The following is a 17,514-nucleotide window of genomic DNA, read 5'->3' on the forward strand; positions in this document are numbered from 1 at the left end:
ACGCCATGCCAAGAGACACCCTCCAGTGCGCCCCCCCCCCCCCCCCCCCCCCCCCCCCCCCCCCCCCGCGGTGCCACCGGGGCCCCGTGTAAATCCTCTCCAGGGGGTAGAGAGAGAGGTAGGCTCTCAGGCATGAAACACAGGATTACGTGCTAGCTGAATAGCACTCTGACTATCACAATGCAAAATAGGAACCTCTCCTGATAAACCAATATCTCCCACTAGACGAGATAACCATATGGCTTCTTTGCACACCTCTATGGCTGCAACATATTCTGCCTCTGTGGTAGATAAAGCAATGCATTTTTGCAACCGAGAGATCCATGAAATAGCACCACCATCTAAGGTGAAAACATATCCTGTAGTAGACTTTCTTTTGTTTACACATCCTGCAAAATCTGAGTCTGTGAACCCATGAAGAACCAAGTCTTTCTTCCCAAAGCAAATGCACACATGCATTGTGCCCTTAAGATATCTCATTATACCTTTCACGGCTTCCCAATGCTTCTTGCCAGGTGTTGCCATGTATCTACTGACAACTCCCACTGCAAAGGCAATATCTGGACGTGTAGCCACCATTGCATACATGAGACTACCAACCGCGGATGCATAAGGAGTCTTGGCCATTTCAGCCCTCTCATCATCTGACTGTGGGCTGTCTTTCTGACTGAGTTTCACATATGGAGGCAATGGAGTATTAAGAATCTTTCCTCCCTCCATATTGAAACGCTGCAAAACCTTGCCAATGTATTCCTTCTGAGACAAATAGAGCAATTTCTGATTTCTGTCCCGTATAATACGCATCCCTAAGATGTGATTTGCATCACCAAGATCCTTCATATCAAAGGTTTTATGCAGTCCCATCTTCAGTGCATCAATCTCATACCGAGATTTGCCTGCAATAAGCATGTCATCAACATAAATGATGAGCAAAATAAGGCTACCATCCTTTGCTTTCTTGGTATAGAGACAGTGATCAACGTCACTTCTCCTAAACCCCTGAGATTGCATGAAAGTATGAAATTTGAAGTACCACTCCCTTGGAGCCTGCTTCAACCCATATAAGCTCTTTTTCAGCTTACATACCAACGCCTTCACTGACAAACCCTTCTGGCTGTACCATAAAAAACTCTTCATGAAGATCACCATGAAGAAACGCAATTTTGACATCCATCTGACACAAGTCCATGTCCTCATGTGCAACCAATGCCAAAACAGCCCTCAATGTTGTCATTTTCACCACAGAGGAAAAGATTTCATCAAAGTCAATGCCCTTCTGTTGCTTGAACCCCTTGGCAACCAATATTGCCTTGTATTTGTTCTCAGCATTAGGAGTGACCTTGATCTTATAAACCCATTTGCATGGTAAGGCATTCTTTCCAGTTGGTAGTTTCACCAAATCCCATGTTTTATTTTTGATAAGAGAATCCATTTCTGAATGCATGGCCTTCTCCCACTTTCTCTTATCATGCCTTCTCATTGCTTCCTGATAGCATGAAGGCTCACCACAATCTGTCAACATGACAAAATCAGCCACGTAGTTCTGTCCTGGAACAAACCTATCAGGAGGTTTGGAGACTCTGGTGGATCTCCTTACCCAATCATCTTGATTGGCTGGCTGTTCAGCCTGCATATCAGCCATATTACGTGGTTGTACCACCTCCTCTGGCTGTCCTACATCACCAAGATGTGACTCTATTTGTGGCATATCAAAGGCAATTTGATTAGGCTGATTCTCAGCCTCTATTCCCTCTGCATTAGGGACATTTGCAGCAGCACCTTGCTGCATATTATTGGGCATATTTTGCGGTCCATTCACAATGATTTCTTCAAAGACAACCTTCCTATTTTCTGATTTTTGTGTGGGCTGCCTGTGCATGCTTTCCTCATGAAAAATCACGTCATTGCTGCGTATAATCCTCCTTCCAACGGGATCCCACAATCTATACCCCATTTCACCACTATCACCATATCCAATAAAGATGCATCTATTTGACTTTGGTTGGAGTTTGTTGCGCTGATCTTTTCGTACGTGCACATACGCATCACAGCCAAACACTCTCAAGTGTTTATATGAGGGTGGCTTGCCATACCACTGTTCCTCGGGTACTTTACCATCCAACCGCTTATTCGGTGACCTGTTGATGACATGAATGGCTGTTTGAACAGCCTCTGCCCAAAAACCAAGTAAGACAGCATGAGACAGCATACTACGTACTCTATCTTGAATAGTTCGATTTGTTCGCTCTGCAACTCCATTCTGTGGAGGATTATGAGGGCTTGTGAGTTCCCTCTTTATCCCTTTCCTGTCAAAAAATTCCTGAAATATTTTGGAGACATATTCTCCTCCATTATCAGAGCGTAAGCATTTTAACTTCTTGCCTGTCTGATTTTCAACCAAGGCAACAAACTTTTGAAATGCACCAAAAACTTCATCCTTCCTCTTGATGAAATAGACCCACTCTTTCCTTGTGGCATCATCTATAAATGTAGCAAATTATTCATGACCACCCATAGACAACTGAGGCATTTGACATACATCACTATGTACCAAATCTAAGGGTGTCAATCTTTGTTGCAATGTCACTTTATGTGGTGACTGTGAATGCTTAACCAAAAATGCAATGCTCACAATGCTTAAATTCTGAAAATTTCAGAGACGGTAAATAACCCAATTGAGACAGTGCTTGCATTCCTTTAACACTCATGTGTCCTAACCGGCCATGCCACAATGAAACCTTTGGCACCTCAGTTACGGCAACCACATGATTCTTTACATCAGAAACATGCAAAGCATACAAAGTATCACACTTATACCCTTTTGCAATGACTCTGGCTCCCTTGGTTATCTTCCACCTACTATCACCAAACACAGTGTAGTAGCCTTGATCATCCAATTGACCAATACTAACCAAGTTCTTTTTCAGCTTTGGCACATGCCTAACATCATGAAGCATAAAATGTGTGCCATCAGCAAATACAAGTTTCACATCTCCAATCCCTTCAATAGAGCATGCATAATTGTTTCCAAGATGCACAACACCCTGTGAACGACCATTATTGAGCAAAACCACTCCCTGTGTGGTGTCACATGGAACGAAGCACCTGAATCAATGATCCAAGTGGTCATGTCACTATCATCATCAGTGATCAAAGCATATGCACAATCAGCACTGCAAACAGCCCCCCTCTTGCTCACACAGTTCCCAAGATCTTCCAAGAGCCTAGAGCTCTGATACCATGTCAGAATATGCAGCGATACCATGTCAGAATATGCAGCGAAGATCAAGACGAGATCTGAAAACACCTAGAGCAAGTGCACAATAGAAAAACGCAGAAATGAGAGAGAGAGAGAGAGAGAGAGAGAGAGAGAGAGAGAAGCATATAACTCTGCTATATACACAAGGAAATCCCGAAATACAATGCGTAGACTGTGGCAAGGGACCATTTTATATGGCCCGAGGCAGCCAGTCGGCGTGCTGAAAAACAGCCGACAACATCTACAACTGCCCACGACAAGCTCCCTCCAGTCGGCCAGCACCAGACACCTGTCGGCCAGCACTAGACAGTCGGCCAGCATACAGGGGAAAGCCGGGGGTAGCAGAGTAGTCATACAACCCTCCACACCAAGGAAAAAAATAGGGAAAATAGGGAGAGTGGGGAAAAATGAGAAAACACCTAAATTGGGCGGGCACACCAACAACAGAGGCCTTGGTGTAAATATACAGACAGGAGATGACTGCTAACAGTATCCTCCTCTGGAAGTAACGCCTGATGAGCTCGGAGAAGAAAGACGAGGTGCCAAAGGTGTAGAGGGTGAGTAGGTAAAAATAGGCTAGTCATCTCCCAATGAAAGACCTCGAACGGGGCTCTCCAGTGAATAAGGAGTCCCATCCTCCGTGTGATCTATCTGAATAAGAAGAATCAACGTCTGGAAAAAAAGGCTGATCCTCCAGAATCATGGGTAGACGATCCATGCTGTGTGCTCTCAAGGTCTTCAATCCTTTTGCTCGCGATAGCTCTAATACCATGTGAGGGCAAAAAGACCATGTTACACGCGGAAGCTCTGGGGGTCTTCTTTCAGCCCTAAACACCACTGGAAACATGCTGATGCAAAACGCAGACATAAAGGATAGTGGAGAGAGAGAGATATGGCTGGAAATTCAGTATATTCTTATGGTACAAAAAGGTACCTAACTCTGCAACCCTAGGCTGCCTTCTTACAAAAGGTGAAACATCACCAAAACTGTCCTACTCTAAGGACCCTAAGGACCCATTCCATAAAGGAATGAATGAATACAATGAGGAGCACCCTTGCCTATCTATAGGCTTTCTGGAATACTTGGCATATTGGCCGACTGCTGGTTGGCCAATCTACAGTACATTAAATGCTTTAAAATGCTTCCGACTGGGCTTCTTCATTTGTCATGATGCGCCTGCTGCAGCCCGCCTTGTCCTCTGGTTCAGCCGACAACAGTCTTGTACAGCCGACTGTCCTTCCTTTCATCTAACGCAGCTGACAGGTCATCCTTCAATGCCTTCCATGCCCTGCTCCAAGTCCACACTGGTTCTCTTCTGCACGTTGCACTCAAAATCCTAGTTCTAATGGTCTTTTTCTTGGCTGCCCCTTCTGGATTAGCCCTGAGAATGTACATGTGCAAGCATGCACATGAAATCCCCCTCTGCTAAACTTGATGACGGGATTCCAACCTGTTCTTAGATCTCTGAAAACCCGGCCCGGTATCCAACACCACTCTGACTCTAAATAAGATCTATGCATCTGTTCCATCCAGTCCCCAATCTCTTCCTGCCCTGACTCTGAACACTGTCGTGGTCTTCATTCCTGAGAAATGAGTCTGGCACTCTCACATCACCCCTTGGAGGATAATCCTCCCTTGGGACCGTTGCCCGAGAACCAGGACTCCATCCCCTCTGGCTTTGTGGAACACCACCAACAAACCTCCTGGGAGCTCTTCCCGATCTTGTGTTCCTTGCCTTGGGCTTCGTATCCATGTACTTTCTTGTACCTTGGACCTGTACACCATCATATGGGACCGAATCAGTGTTTAGCTTTGCTGAGCCTGATGCTCTGATACCAACTTTACACGCGGAAGCTCTGGGGGTCTTCTTTCAGCCCTAAACACCACTGGAAACATGCAGATGCAAAACGCAGACATAAAGGATAGTGGGGGGAGAGAGAGAGAGAGAGAGAGAGATGGCTGGAAATTCAGTATATTCTTATGGTACAAAAAGGTACTTAACTCTGCAGCCCTAGACTGCCTTCTTACAAAAGGTGAAACATCACCAAAACTGTCCTACTCTAAGGACCCTAAGGACCCATTCCATAAAGGAATGAATGAATACAAAGAGAAGCACCCTTGCCTATTTATAGGCTTTCTAGAATACTTGGTATACTGGTCGACTGCTGGTCGGCCAGTCTACAGTACATTAAATGCTTTAAAATGCTGTCCGACTGGGCTTCTTCATTTGTCATGATGCGCCTGCAGCCCACCTTGTTCTCTGGTTCAGCCGACCACCCTGTAAGCAGCCGACAGTAGTCTTGTACAGCCGACAGTCCTTCTGTCAGCCGACTGTCCTTTCTTTCATCTAATGCAGCTGACCATCCTTCAATGCCTTCCATGCCCTGCTCCAAGTCCACACTGGTTCTCTGCTGCACCTTGTGCTCAAAATCCTAGTTCTAATGGTCTTTTTCTTGGCTGTCCTTTCTGGATTAGCGCTCAGAATGTACATGGGCAAGCATGCACATGACATCCCCCTCTGCTAAACTTGATGAGACGGGATTCCAACCTGTTCTTAGATGACTGTCATCATCAACCCAATCTTTTCCCAAAGTCCCTCTATCATCCATCCATCTTTGGCAACCCCTTTTCTCTGAAAACCCGGCCCGGTCTCCAACACCACTCTGACTCTAAATAAGATCTATGCATCTGTTCCATCCAGTCCCCACTCTCTTCCTGCCCTGACTCTGAACACTATCTTGGTCTCTTCATTCCTGAGAAATGAGTCTGGCACTCTCACATCACCCCTTGGAGGATAATCCTCCCTTGGGACCGTTGCCCAAGAACCAGGACTCCATCCCCTCTGGCTTTGTGGAACACCACCAACAAACCTCCTGGGAGCTCTTCCCGATCTTGTGTTCCTTGCCTTGGGCTTCGTATCCATGTACTTTCTTGTACCTTGGACCTGTACACCATCATATGGGACTGAATCAGTGTTTAGCTTTGCTGAGCCTCATGCTCTGATACCAATGTTACACGCGGAAGCTCTAGGGGTCTTCTTTCAGCCCTAAACACCACTGGAAACATGCTGATGCAAAACGCATACATAAAGGATAGTGGAGAGAGAGAGAGAGAAATATGGCTGGAAATTCAGTATGGTACAAAAAGGTACTTAACTCTGCAGCCCTAGGCTGCCTTCTTACAAAAGGTGAAACATCACCAAAACTGTCCTACTCTAAGGGCCCTAAGGACCCATTCCATAAAGGAATGAATGAATACAATGAGGAGCACCCTTGCCTATTTACAGGCTTTCTGGAATACTTGGTATACTGGTCGACTGCTGGTCGGCCAGTCTACAGTACATTAAATGCTTTAAAATGCTGTCCGACTGGGCTTCTTCATTTGTCATGATGCGCCTGCAGCCCGCCTTGTCCTCTGGTTCAGCCGACCACCCTGTAAGCAGCCGACAGCAGTCTTGTACAGCCGACAGTCCTTGTCTCAGCCGACTGTCCTTTCTTTCATCTAACGCAGCTGACAGGTCATCCTTCAATGCCTTCCATGCCCTGCTCCAAGTCCACACTGGTTCTCTTCTGCACCTTGTGCTCAAAATCCTAGTTCTAATGGTCTTTTTCTTGGCTGCCCCTTCTGGATTAGCCCTGAGAATGTACATGGGCACGCATGCACATGACAGACCAAAGGACCAAATATAAGAGAGATCAGAGCAAATCACACAGCATGCACTAGGTGTATATATATATATATATGATAAAATCCAGTACAGGAGCTCTGTGTGAGACTCCAAAGGAGTAGAGAGGGCTGCTATCCCGTGATAATGCAGATGGTGGTGAAGGCCACGATCCGAGGCAGATGGTAGGCTGCCATCCTGAAGAAGTGAGCAGAGAGGGCTGCCGTCCCGATGTCGAGGTCAAAGGAGCAGAGAGGGCTGCTGTCCCATAAAACGCAGATAACAGTGCTGAAGTGAGGCTGATGAAAGCGCCGATATAAGCCTAATGTGAGGCTGATGTGAGCCTGAAGTAAGGCTGCTGAAAAACGCTGACGTCAGCCTGAAGTAAACGCTGAAGATAGCCTGAAGTAGGGCTGCTGAAAAATGCTGATGTCAGCCTGAGGTAAACGCTGAAGACAGCCCTGGTGTAGGCGATGAAGCTGGCCCTGATGTAGGCGGTGTAAACCACTGATGTGAGACTGATGTAGGTGGCCAGTCCAGCAGAAGAAAACGCTGAAGCTGCACCTGATGTAGGTGGCCAGTCCAGCAGCAGAAAACACTGAAGCTGCACCTGATGTAGGCGGCCTGCACCAGCAGCAGCAAGACTTGATGTGTGTGATTGAAGAAAACGTTGGAGTCCTTTTATATAAGTGAAGGGCTGGTGGTCGGTCAGGGTGAAGTGGTGGCCAGCAGCACAAGACAAAAAAAAAACCAAAAATATCCAAAAGTGCCCTTTTTGGGCTGGATAAAATGGCATATTTCCACACATGCCGTACAGTCTTCGAAATAGGCCGCTCACGAACCTTGCGTACCTTGTCTAGGTCTCTAGACGACGGCACTGGTTATACAGGTTGGTTGTGATTTACACCAGCTGCATGCCATGCGTGCTGACCTGCCTAGGTCGGCTGTATATACAGGCCGACTTGGCCACGGCATTTTGGCTAGCTAGGCTGGTTGCTCATGTCCGACTATAAGGCTGGCCGGCCTGGCTACCACACAACCTTGCAAACCCAAGCTTTAAGTACCTAATCAGGTGCCTTAAGCCAACGTTTCAACCAAGCTCTCATGGCACTTACGCAATATTTTCAACCAAGTGCTCATGGCACTTACGCATGTAAACACACGTCCTCACAGAGCGATCTTTCTTCAGTACTTGCAGCGATCTTTGCCCATACGTTGTAGCATGCCCAAAGAGTTCTCAATGCCATCCTTGTCTACCAACAGAGGGCAAAAGCAAAGGGTACGAAAAGCTTCGTGTGGGATTCATTCATGCACATAAGAGAGTCGCCTGCTTTTTTTCTCTCCTGAAGGATCCATGGCTTGCTTAAAAAGTCCCAACACCTTTGCATCTAGGATTCCAAACTTGTCAGATCAAGCTCTGATAACAATGTTGAGTCTCATCCTAGACTGACCAAGGATCATCTGACATAGAACACACCTAGAAGTAAGGCTTTAGGCTCACCTCCCAACCATAGAGTCCATCCAAACTCACCCCCGAGCTGGAGGCCATAGCTACACCTAGGCAGAGCTCCTTCGTAGTAAGACTTGGAGTCCCATACCACCAAGCCACACCCACCAAGTGTCCTTGCGGTGAGCAATCTTGTTGGACCTTAGGTTACGAGTCAAACTAGACAATCCTGTCCTAGAACTATATCTTGGGGGTTTGCTTATATGGGCACCTAGTGCCTAGGCCCTAAACTTAGCCTTGCTTTTATTATAAGTGCTTTCCCACAAGTCCTTTAATAACTATACCTCCTTTTAAAAGCCTTCCTTCACTTAGTGTGAAGCCGTCCCCTAGACAGGCACCCCTCTAACCCCGGATTAACCCACCCTAGGTTAGGTGCCTAGTGTGGACATAACAACCTTGGCTGACGTTGTAGCCACGGAGCAGCCCAATATCAAAGCATCACGTTGTAAGGTTAGGGCATAAAATCATGTCGCACCAAGAAGGTCGAGACCGCCATCTACCCATACCATTCATTGATTAGTGATCATGGCCCGCCAATCAAAGAGCACAGGTCCGCTTCTACCAACCGCTTGAACTTGAAGGGCCCAAGCCATTTCCACAATAGAAGGAGCCATCGTATGAAGAACTTCTACCCTGCATCTACCTTCCATGCCGCCTCGACAAGATGCCTTCTACCATCATTGCTACCCTAAGCTTCTCATCAATATACGTTGCATGCGGCTGCGGATTGGTTCCAAACCATACCACTTAACCTCTTACGCCAACTTCATGACCTATCCTAGACCATCCACACCTTTCCACCCCGATAGCAACTTCAACACCGACTTGGGTGACATGAGGACGCAGTCACCCCCTAAGGAACGGGATACATTAACTACTTTGTAAGTTAACATGGTTTCACCTATCCGAACTACCATAAAATGCATTGCCATCTTACCCACTCAAACAGATACTTATCTTTTATAAGATTGTGTTGGAACATATAAAGCGGAGTTACCTTGAGCTTAATGTCGAATAAGGTAAGTCTAAAACTTCATGTACATACTTGCTTAAGACTAGTTATAGTGACCGGATCATTTTTAAGTTTGGTTGGCCTATTGTGAAAACTAGTGACTTGTATATAAGTCATTTTTGACGCTGAACAATACAGATTCATTCCCTTGCAATAGAATACTTGTGAGTTCTTCTCTTCTCTACTCTTGCTTACTTGTGCTCTATTGAATTGTGCTTGCTTGATGGATGCATGCAAGATAGGTTTGATTATAGGATGCTTCCTCATTAGCCTCTTCCTTGCACCTACCTTTTGTGAGAGAAAACTATCGTGAAGAACAATCTCTTCTTGCCTCTATCTAGGCATAGAGAGTTGTACCTTCACCCCATAGCTATGGAGCATTCTGGTGTGACAATGGAGTGAGAACGTGATGGGCAAGCTAGCGCACCTACATCGGGATTTGGATTGCGGCTCAAAGGCAAGACCCAATAACACATGATAATTTGAAACTTTTAAGAGTTTAAAACTTTTGGTATGTTTTGAGTCACAAAAATAATAGCGATCTTATCTCTTTTCAGACCATCTACTAGGCAATCCTCTGGGCTACACAATGGGATAATGTTGCCACCTCTCCTTGATGCCTTCAACCTCACTAAGAGATGCTACAAAGATGTCTTACACTTTGTTGAAGTTTTGTTGTGGGTTGGCATGCCATTGTGGTGGTTGTTGCCATATGCTCCATAGCCTTGTGGTATGCAGCTATGCCCTCTACCAACTCTAACCCTTGAGTTTGACAAGGTTGGGAGCGTGTATAGTGAGCCAATACTTTGATGGGCACGATTGGATAATGTGGAAGCTACCCATGTTTGTGGGTGCACACTAACTCTTATGCCGTCCTTCACTACATGCTCTTACTCTCTATAGACAATGCTCCACTACATGCACTCTTTTTCCCCTCTCAACTTATGCATTACTTGCTCGTTTTTTCTTGAATATGAATGACCTTTTCAACAAGCTCCCACTATTGAACCTTCTCAAACTACTTGCTGCCCACACCATCCTTCTTGCCTCATCAAACCTGCTTACTGAGGTTCAAATAGCTAATAAAATGGCTACCATGGCTCAAAATTGAACTCATAATGTGCATGCTTCTCCTCTTTGCATGCCAAATCTTCAAGGGTGCTCTACATAGGTTTCTTTCAGGAAACCAAAGGTGCAAAACTAGCATGATAGCCTTCAAAGGCTTTCACACAACTTATCGTAAAGCTGTTGCAATTTCCTGCATTACCTCCCTTTAAGGCATCCAAACACATTAATGCTTGGCCAAATCCATGGCCACCAAGTCATCTATGGCTTCCCATATGCCGGGATTCAAGGGGACTAATTCCTCTCCCAATGGATTTCTTTTTAAGTTAGTAATAGTGCACCACCCTTGTGCACCAAACAGGTGCTTCTCTTTTCCATGAAGCACTTTACATGCTCAACCAATGTGAGCATTCCATAACCAGCAACATACTTGCAGCGATATGGTGCTTCCCATTTAATCACTCTCCAATTTGCCCAAATCCATGGGCATCTTGACATAAATTGCAACCAAAAGTACAACACTAAACTTGCACCATACCAAAAGTTTATTTATAGCTGCTCCTTGAGATTGTTGATGACGGTAGCTCCCCCTTTTTCTCAGCATTCCACATGATGTAGCCTCCACATGATAATGAGTGTGCCATTGTTTTTTCTCTCTCTTAAAACACTAAAAAAACATAAGGAAAATACCAACCACAAATAAGCTAGGCTTAGCTAAAACTTGCTCTGATACCATGTTAAGATCCAGAAAAAAAAAATTTTGTGGCTCCATGAGATTGTTGATGATGGTAGCTCCTCCTCTTCTCAGCATTCCACATGATGTAGCCTCCAGATGATAATGATTCTCTCTCTCTCTCTCTCTCTCTCTCTCTCTCTCTCTCTCTCATATTGTGATGTTGGCGGGAAAAATGCTCTCTTTGTGATATTGGCGGAAAAAATAGAAAAACATGACAATAACACATTTGAAAAAACCAGGCTGTGCACTTCTCTTACACACCTACCTGCTGGCAGGTTGCTGCAGAACCGTCCGCCACCCGATAGAATGGCTCGTTTGCGCCCCCTGCTACCGGATTCGCGTGAGTATCGGAGTTGAGCGGTGGCCGCGGAATCGAGAGGCGGGGTTGCATCTCCGGGGAGACCGTTGCTCATGCTGAATTGCTGTGAACAGAGGGATGCTGGACAGTTGATCATTCCAACAAGTGGATGGTCGGACATCACCATCGGAAGGTCGACATCAGAGATGAATGGTTTCATTCGAAAACTGTGTGTTGTTGTCTGTGTATTGAATCCGTCTCTTGACAAAAGATAGGTGTTAGCTCAGAGTTTTTTCCACCCACCTATGCATGAGCGTTGTCTTTCTGCCTATGAGGATAATATAACATCACCTTCTGATGAACCTGATCTTCGACTGGAATCCAACCATCATCATAGTGTTTCTTTTGTCTGGCATGTGCTATCTGAAGATTTTTGAGAAGAGCCTGTCGTAACATGGTCTGATGACTGTGTAAATGTAAATACCAAGCAACAGCATTGGTATGTTTGTTGGCGATCTGTAGGATAGGGAGATCTGGTGGGAAGGCTAGATCTCAACCATAGAGTGCTCGAAAAGGGCTGACCTAAGTCAATGCTTGAACTGAACATCTGAAGGCATGCAAAACACATGGCAAATGGCTTTCCCAATCTTTCCATAAGGGATGCACATACATAGTGAGCATCTATTTAATGGTTTGATTCACACTCTTAAGACCATTTGTCTCAGGGTGGTAAGGAGAACTAAACTTCTGATCGGCTTGTAAACATTGGCTGAGAACCTGTATGACCTTCGACTTCCCTGATCGGAAAGTATTGACTTTGGAGTGACTAACAGTTTCCCTGTAGGGTGCTTGCAAGTTTGACACTTACAGCATGTCTGTAAAAAATCACCAGATGAGAATTTTAGGTTATCCTTATTATTACCGATAGCAAACATGCGGAATCCTTATCTGATTCCTCATCTCATAGTGGTTCTTTAGAACTTGCTATGCTTTAAAAGCTGTGGTAGTATGCCGAATAGGGTCATTACCAAATCACTAACCCTAGTGCAATGGCATATAGCATATCTAGATTCCTTTACCTCCATGCAAAAGTGAGAGTAGGATTTGGCAGTATGGTCTATAGTAGATTTTAACAATAGGTGCCATTATTTGCAATTGTTTTCCTAATCGTTGATTGACCATCTTTACAATTCTTTGCAATCCTATCAAACATATACTTGATTTAGTATTCTTATCCAAGATATTCACACCACCTCCTCCATATACAACAAACCCTCCAACCAAGTGTGCATTATTTTTATTTGAAAATTAGCACTTACATCATCAAACATGTGAGAATCCAATGCATCTACCAAGTAAACCTCAAGATTACAAACTAGATTCTTCTTCACCTTGGGTTCACACCTAGTTTCTGCATGGGCTTTTTCTTACTTGGCATTACAATTTGATGAGGGCAAGATATCATAGAAAGATATCTCAAAATTTTCGTACTAGAACTAATAGCTTCATGCCCTTGAAGTTTTCTCAGGTCTTAAGAACTTAGTCAAGTCCCAAATATTTCTTTACTTCTTGTGAGCTTTCTAGATCTCAACTATAGCTTCTTGGCATCTTGCTTTAAATTACTCAATATTTTTTATGTTGTTTCTTATTAGACTTTTTTCTTAACATTGGTGGCATCCTTTAATTCCTTCTTCCTCACATCTTATCCTTGGCATCATTGGATGGGTATAATGGTAAAGTTTTGTGACATTTTTGTTCTATTGATTCCTTGTTGTCTTAATCAAATATTTCTATTCAGTGCTCACTTAATCATGAGTTTAGTTAACCATCCAAAATTTGATTATTAGATAGGGGATCCAATCATATTAAAGAGTAGAGGGCTCATTAGTTCTCATTAGTTTGGTACTTTGTATGTAGATTTATAAGGTTAGATTTAATGTTTTCATAGAAACCTATCATAAGTGACAATTTAAAACATGGATTGCACAATAGAACTCAACTTCATGTACCTTGTGCCTTATTATTCATACTTCCTTTACTTTATAGAAAATTCCATAAAGGAGATACTTTAATTTGGACATAATTTCAATTATGTCTCTTGGATTGATAACAACATTACCAAATATCATAACATATACATTTAAATATATTTCATTTTATGCAAGGCATGGAGAATTTTGAACATCTCTTTTTTTCCTTTTTACACATGCCTATGTAAATAATTCCTAATTAAGTAGATCCTTGGGTAAACTAATTTATTACCAAAATGATCAAATCAAATCCTTTGCCTTTGAATCTAAACTATAACTAGAAGAATTCGAGGAACAATGGAATCTGGGAACTACTACCAATGGGTCAAATGGTATGTTGAACTTGGTGAGGATCATGCCAACACCAAGCCTCTTCTAGTGGTTGATATAGCTATCAAATAGTTTCTTAACATTTTATTATGCCCACATAAACTCAACCTCTATCACCTCTATCAAATAGTGGTTGAAATAATGGTTGTGGTGGTATCAAGTAGATATCAAGTAGCTCTTTAAAATTTTATTATGCCCACTTAAACTCAACCTCTATCACCTTTCTTTCCCTCCCTCTTTAGTAAGAAGAATATAGAAGAAGAGGGGAAGGAAGAGGAGAGTGATGAGAAGAAAAATCTTAAGAGGCAAGCCAAATCCCACATGTAACCATGCAAGCATAGAGATAAAACCGAGCAACAAAAATATTAAGCCAATCACCCTTGCCACCATTCGTACATCAATTGTGAGCCAAGAAGGGAGTAATGTTAAACCATAATCAAAGGATAACAAGGGTTTACAAGTTACATCATTAACCAATTTTGGGTTTACAAGTTACATCATTAACCAATTTTGGGTTTTAAAAAATCATTCGCTAAACATTATAGTCGATCGATTATTGAGCAAGCTTGCCTTATTTTTCAAGCTTCCTATTTGGCACCACCAAAGAGTTTCTAGCTTGTAGGAGACCACATGTCTCTCTCTCTCAAATAGGCATCGTTCACGTGTGTCAATGGGTGTTTAAGCGAGTTCTCTCTCTCTCTCTCTCTCTCTCTCTCTCTCGTACATACACACACAAGAATAACAAGAAGATGGCGGTTGCTGCAGGAGTCAAAGAAATAATGGTTGTGGTGGTATCAAGTAGATATCAAGTAGCTCTTTAAAATTTTATTATGCCCACTTAAACTCAACCTCTATCACCTTTCTTTTCCTCCCTCTTTAGTAAGAAGAATATAGAAGAAGAGGGGAAGGAAGAGGAGAATGATGAGAAGAAAAATCTTAAGAGGTAAGCCAAATCCCACATGTAACCATGCAAGCATAGGGATATATGTGGTTTTTCCAAGGGATGTTTGAGGTAGATATATATTCCATTATTTGAGGTAGAGATACATTCCATTGTTTTTTCCCTTATGTAAGGAGTATGGACAAGGAGGCATATCGTTGTGGGATAAGGAGAGACAATAGTAGAATAGGCTAAAACTGAAAAGGAGTATGGACAAGGAGGCATATCCTTGTGGGAGAAGGAGCGAGGAGTAGAATAGGATAAAATTTACCTTTGCAAATAACTCTATAGCTTGAAATCATCCATTTCATGTTCTTACCATATCATCCATTTCATGTTCTTACCATATCATCACTTTACATTCATGCCACAATATCACTTCAAATTTACACCATATGCTCACATTATGTTTTTTACATTTGCATTCACATCCATGTTCACACTCGTGTTTACATTCACGTAATTTGTTTAAGTCTCAAGACAAGAAGTAAATAAAGAATGGGAGCTCACTTTTTAGACTTTCCAAGTGATAGTGAGAGCACTCCTACTAAAAAAAAAAAGAGGAAAAAAACTAAGGGCACACTAGCTCTCAAGTAGACTAGTTAGGTGGGAAGACTCGAGATGAATAGTAAGAGTAGGTGTAGATAGAATTGTGGTACTTTACACCAACCCTAAATTTAGGAGGAATTTCTCAAACCTGTCCAACCCACTATAATAATGTAGTTCTTATGTTTTTTGTTTTTCAAGCCGGGGTCAGAGACGAGCATGCTTGTCTTTGAGACTCGAGTAGAGAAACGCTTTTGTCATTAGCTTCATCGTCTCGGTCGAGAGAACGGTTTCGCTACTTCCTTAAGGCATGACCTCGGAAGACCCAATAACTGGGCACGATAGCGACCAAGAACTCTCGAAGGAGCCCAGGTACTGTGGGACTTGCCGTCGTTAGGCTCACCCACTAAAAACTCTACAAACCCGACAAGTTTCTCGAGAGGAATTGCCCTACCCACAATGGGCATCGGCTATATGCATAAGCATATGTAGTTAACATGATGGAGGAAACACTAAAGAAGGGGAGGACACCAACAAAGTAGGTATGTTTTGGAATTTATTATGTACAGGTTCCTAACTATATTCTTGTTCAACAAGGAGTTTTGCTTAACACATGGAATTTGGTGACTTTTTAGTGGATTAGGATGTAGCTTGTACATGTGCTAGTCAAGTTCTTGTTAAAGCACATGTCTTTTGGTGTATAGCAATGTGATGCTCTTGTTAAATTATTCAATGTAGCTTTTTGTTGAGCATGGTGGCTTTTTTATATTTATGGAGTTGGGTTTATGATAGCTTAAATATATAATAATACAAAATCAAAGGGGCAAAATGGGATAATATGCCCTAGTCTACCCAAAGAAAACTCATGGATTCTAGTATAAAAATTTGTGAGAAATTCCTATCCATTTCAAAGTTTATTGCATGGAAACTATTGGGAGTTTTCGAGTTTTTGCACTTGAATTTCCTAACTCTATATCGAGAAGTTAGGACATCTTGTTACCCCTCAAGAAGTTGCTCAATGTGTTCTAATTGGTCATCGACTAGTAATATGTCAAGATGCTCCATTGCCGATGATCGATGAACCATCAGCCTTTTGTAAATAGCTCTAGTTTTGCTTCAACACTATTTTCAAACTTCTTCTTCCAAGGCTTGAAGTTGCCATTCTTCTCATTTTCTTCCTTCAATCTATATTATTTGACCAGGTGACTAGGCTTGTCATAGTAAAAACACTTTGCCTTAGATTTCTTCTTCTTTTCAAAAGCATTGGGTCTAAGAAATCCCTTCCCCTTGCCTTCTTTACATTTATGGAGGATGCATTGTCAAATTTTCTTCTCATCATTCTCCTCTTCCTTCTCCCTTCCTTCTCATCTTCTTCTATATTCTTCTTGCTAAAGAGAGAGGGAAAGAAAGGTGATAGAGGTTGAGTTTAAGTGGGCATAATAAAATTTTTAAGGAGCTACTTGATATCTAGATCAACCACTAGAAGAGGAGCTACTTGATATCTAGATCAACCACTAGAAGAGGATTGGTGTTGCCATGATCCTCACCAAGTTCAACATACCATTTGACACATTGGTAGTAGTTCCTAGATTCCATTGTTCCCCACTCCACCAAAAGGAATTTATGGACTTGGTGGCATGCTAAATATATAGATCCACTCTCTAGTGCAACCACCAAAGGTGTTATTGAGTCCCCTTAACAAATTCCTACTCCTTTGGGAATCCCTCTTTAGAAGACGGTAAGCCCTTAGTCTCCACCATAAAGAAACCCACCATTGAGTGTAGGGGAACCATAATTTGATTTGGCAGGTTACATGTGTCATTAAAGAGGAGTTCCAAATACTTGATTTCTACTCATTCTTTAACCTAGACATGGGGTGTACTACAAGCTAGAAACTCTTTGGTGGTGCCAAATAGAAAGCTTGAAAAATAAGATTGATAAATAAGGCAAGCTTCCTCAACAATCCACAGACTATAATGTTTAGCCAGTGATGTTTTTAAACCCAAAATTGGTTAATGATTGAACTTGTTAACCCTTGTTATCCTTTGACTATGGTTTAAAATCACTCCATTCTTGGCTCACATTGGATGTACGAAGTGATTAGCTTAATATTTTTGTTGCTCGGT

General features: G+C 42.9%; 1 protein-coding gene across 3 annotated transcripts in view; it reads right to left on the reverse strand.

Annotated features, from left to right (window-relative positions):
- LOC147610844 (pentatricopeptide repeat-containing protein At1g19720-like) overlaps positions 1-12,443 on the reverse strand; it is a 25,191-nt gene extending 12,748 nt beyond the window's left edge. Inside the window, exons 1-2 of one of the 3 annotated variants that reach the window (XM_086785464.1) lie at positions 11,894-12,443; positions 11,510-11,783 (exon numbers count right to left, since the gene is read on the reverse strand). In XM_086785464.1, coding sequence (XP_086641590.1) covers positions 11,510-11,783; positions 11,894-11,998 — 379 coding nt within the window. In that variant the 5' untranslated portion in view covers positions 11,999-12,443. Of the gene's footprint in view, positions 1-11,046; positions 11,176-11,509; positions 11,784-11,893 lie in introns of those variants that run through there. The other 2 variants (XM_086785467.1, XM_086785465.1) reach the window with 2 other exon arrangements.
- Between the last annotated feature and the right edge of the window lie 5,071 nt (positions 12,444-17,514).

Source organism: Cibotium barometz, chromosome 48 (genome assembly GCF_041138505.1).
Source record: "Cibotium barometz isolate CiBa-2024 chromosome 48, ASM4113850v1, whole genome shotgun sequence".
NCBI classification, from domain to species: domain Eukaryota; kingdom Viridiplantae; phylum Streptophyta; class Polypodiopsida; order Cyatheales; family Cibotiaceae; genus Cibotium; species Cibotium barometz.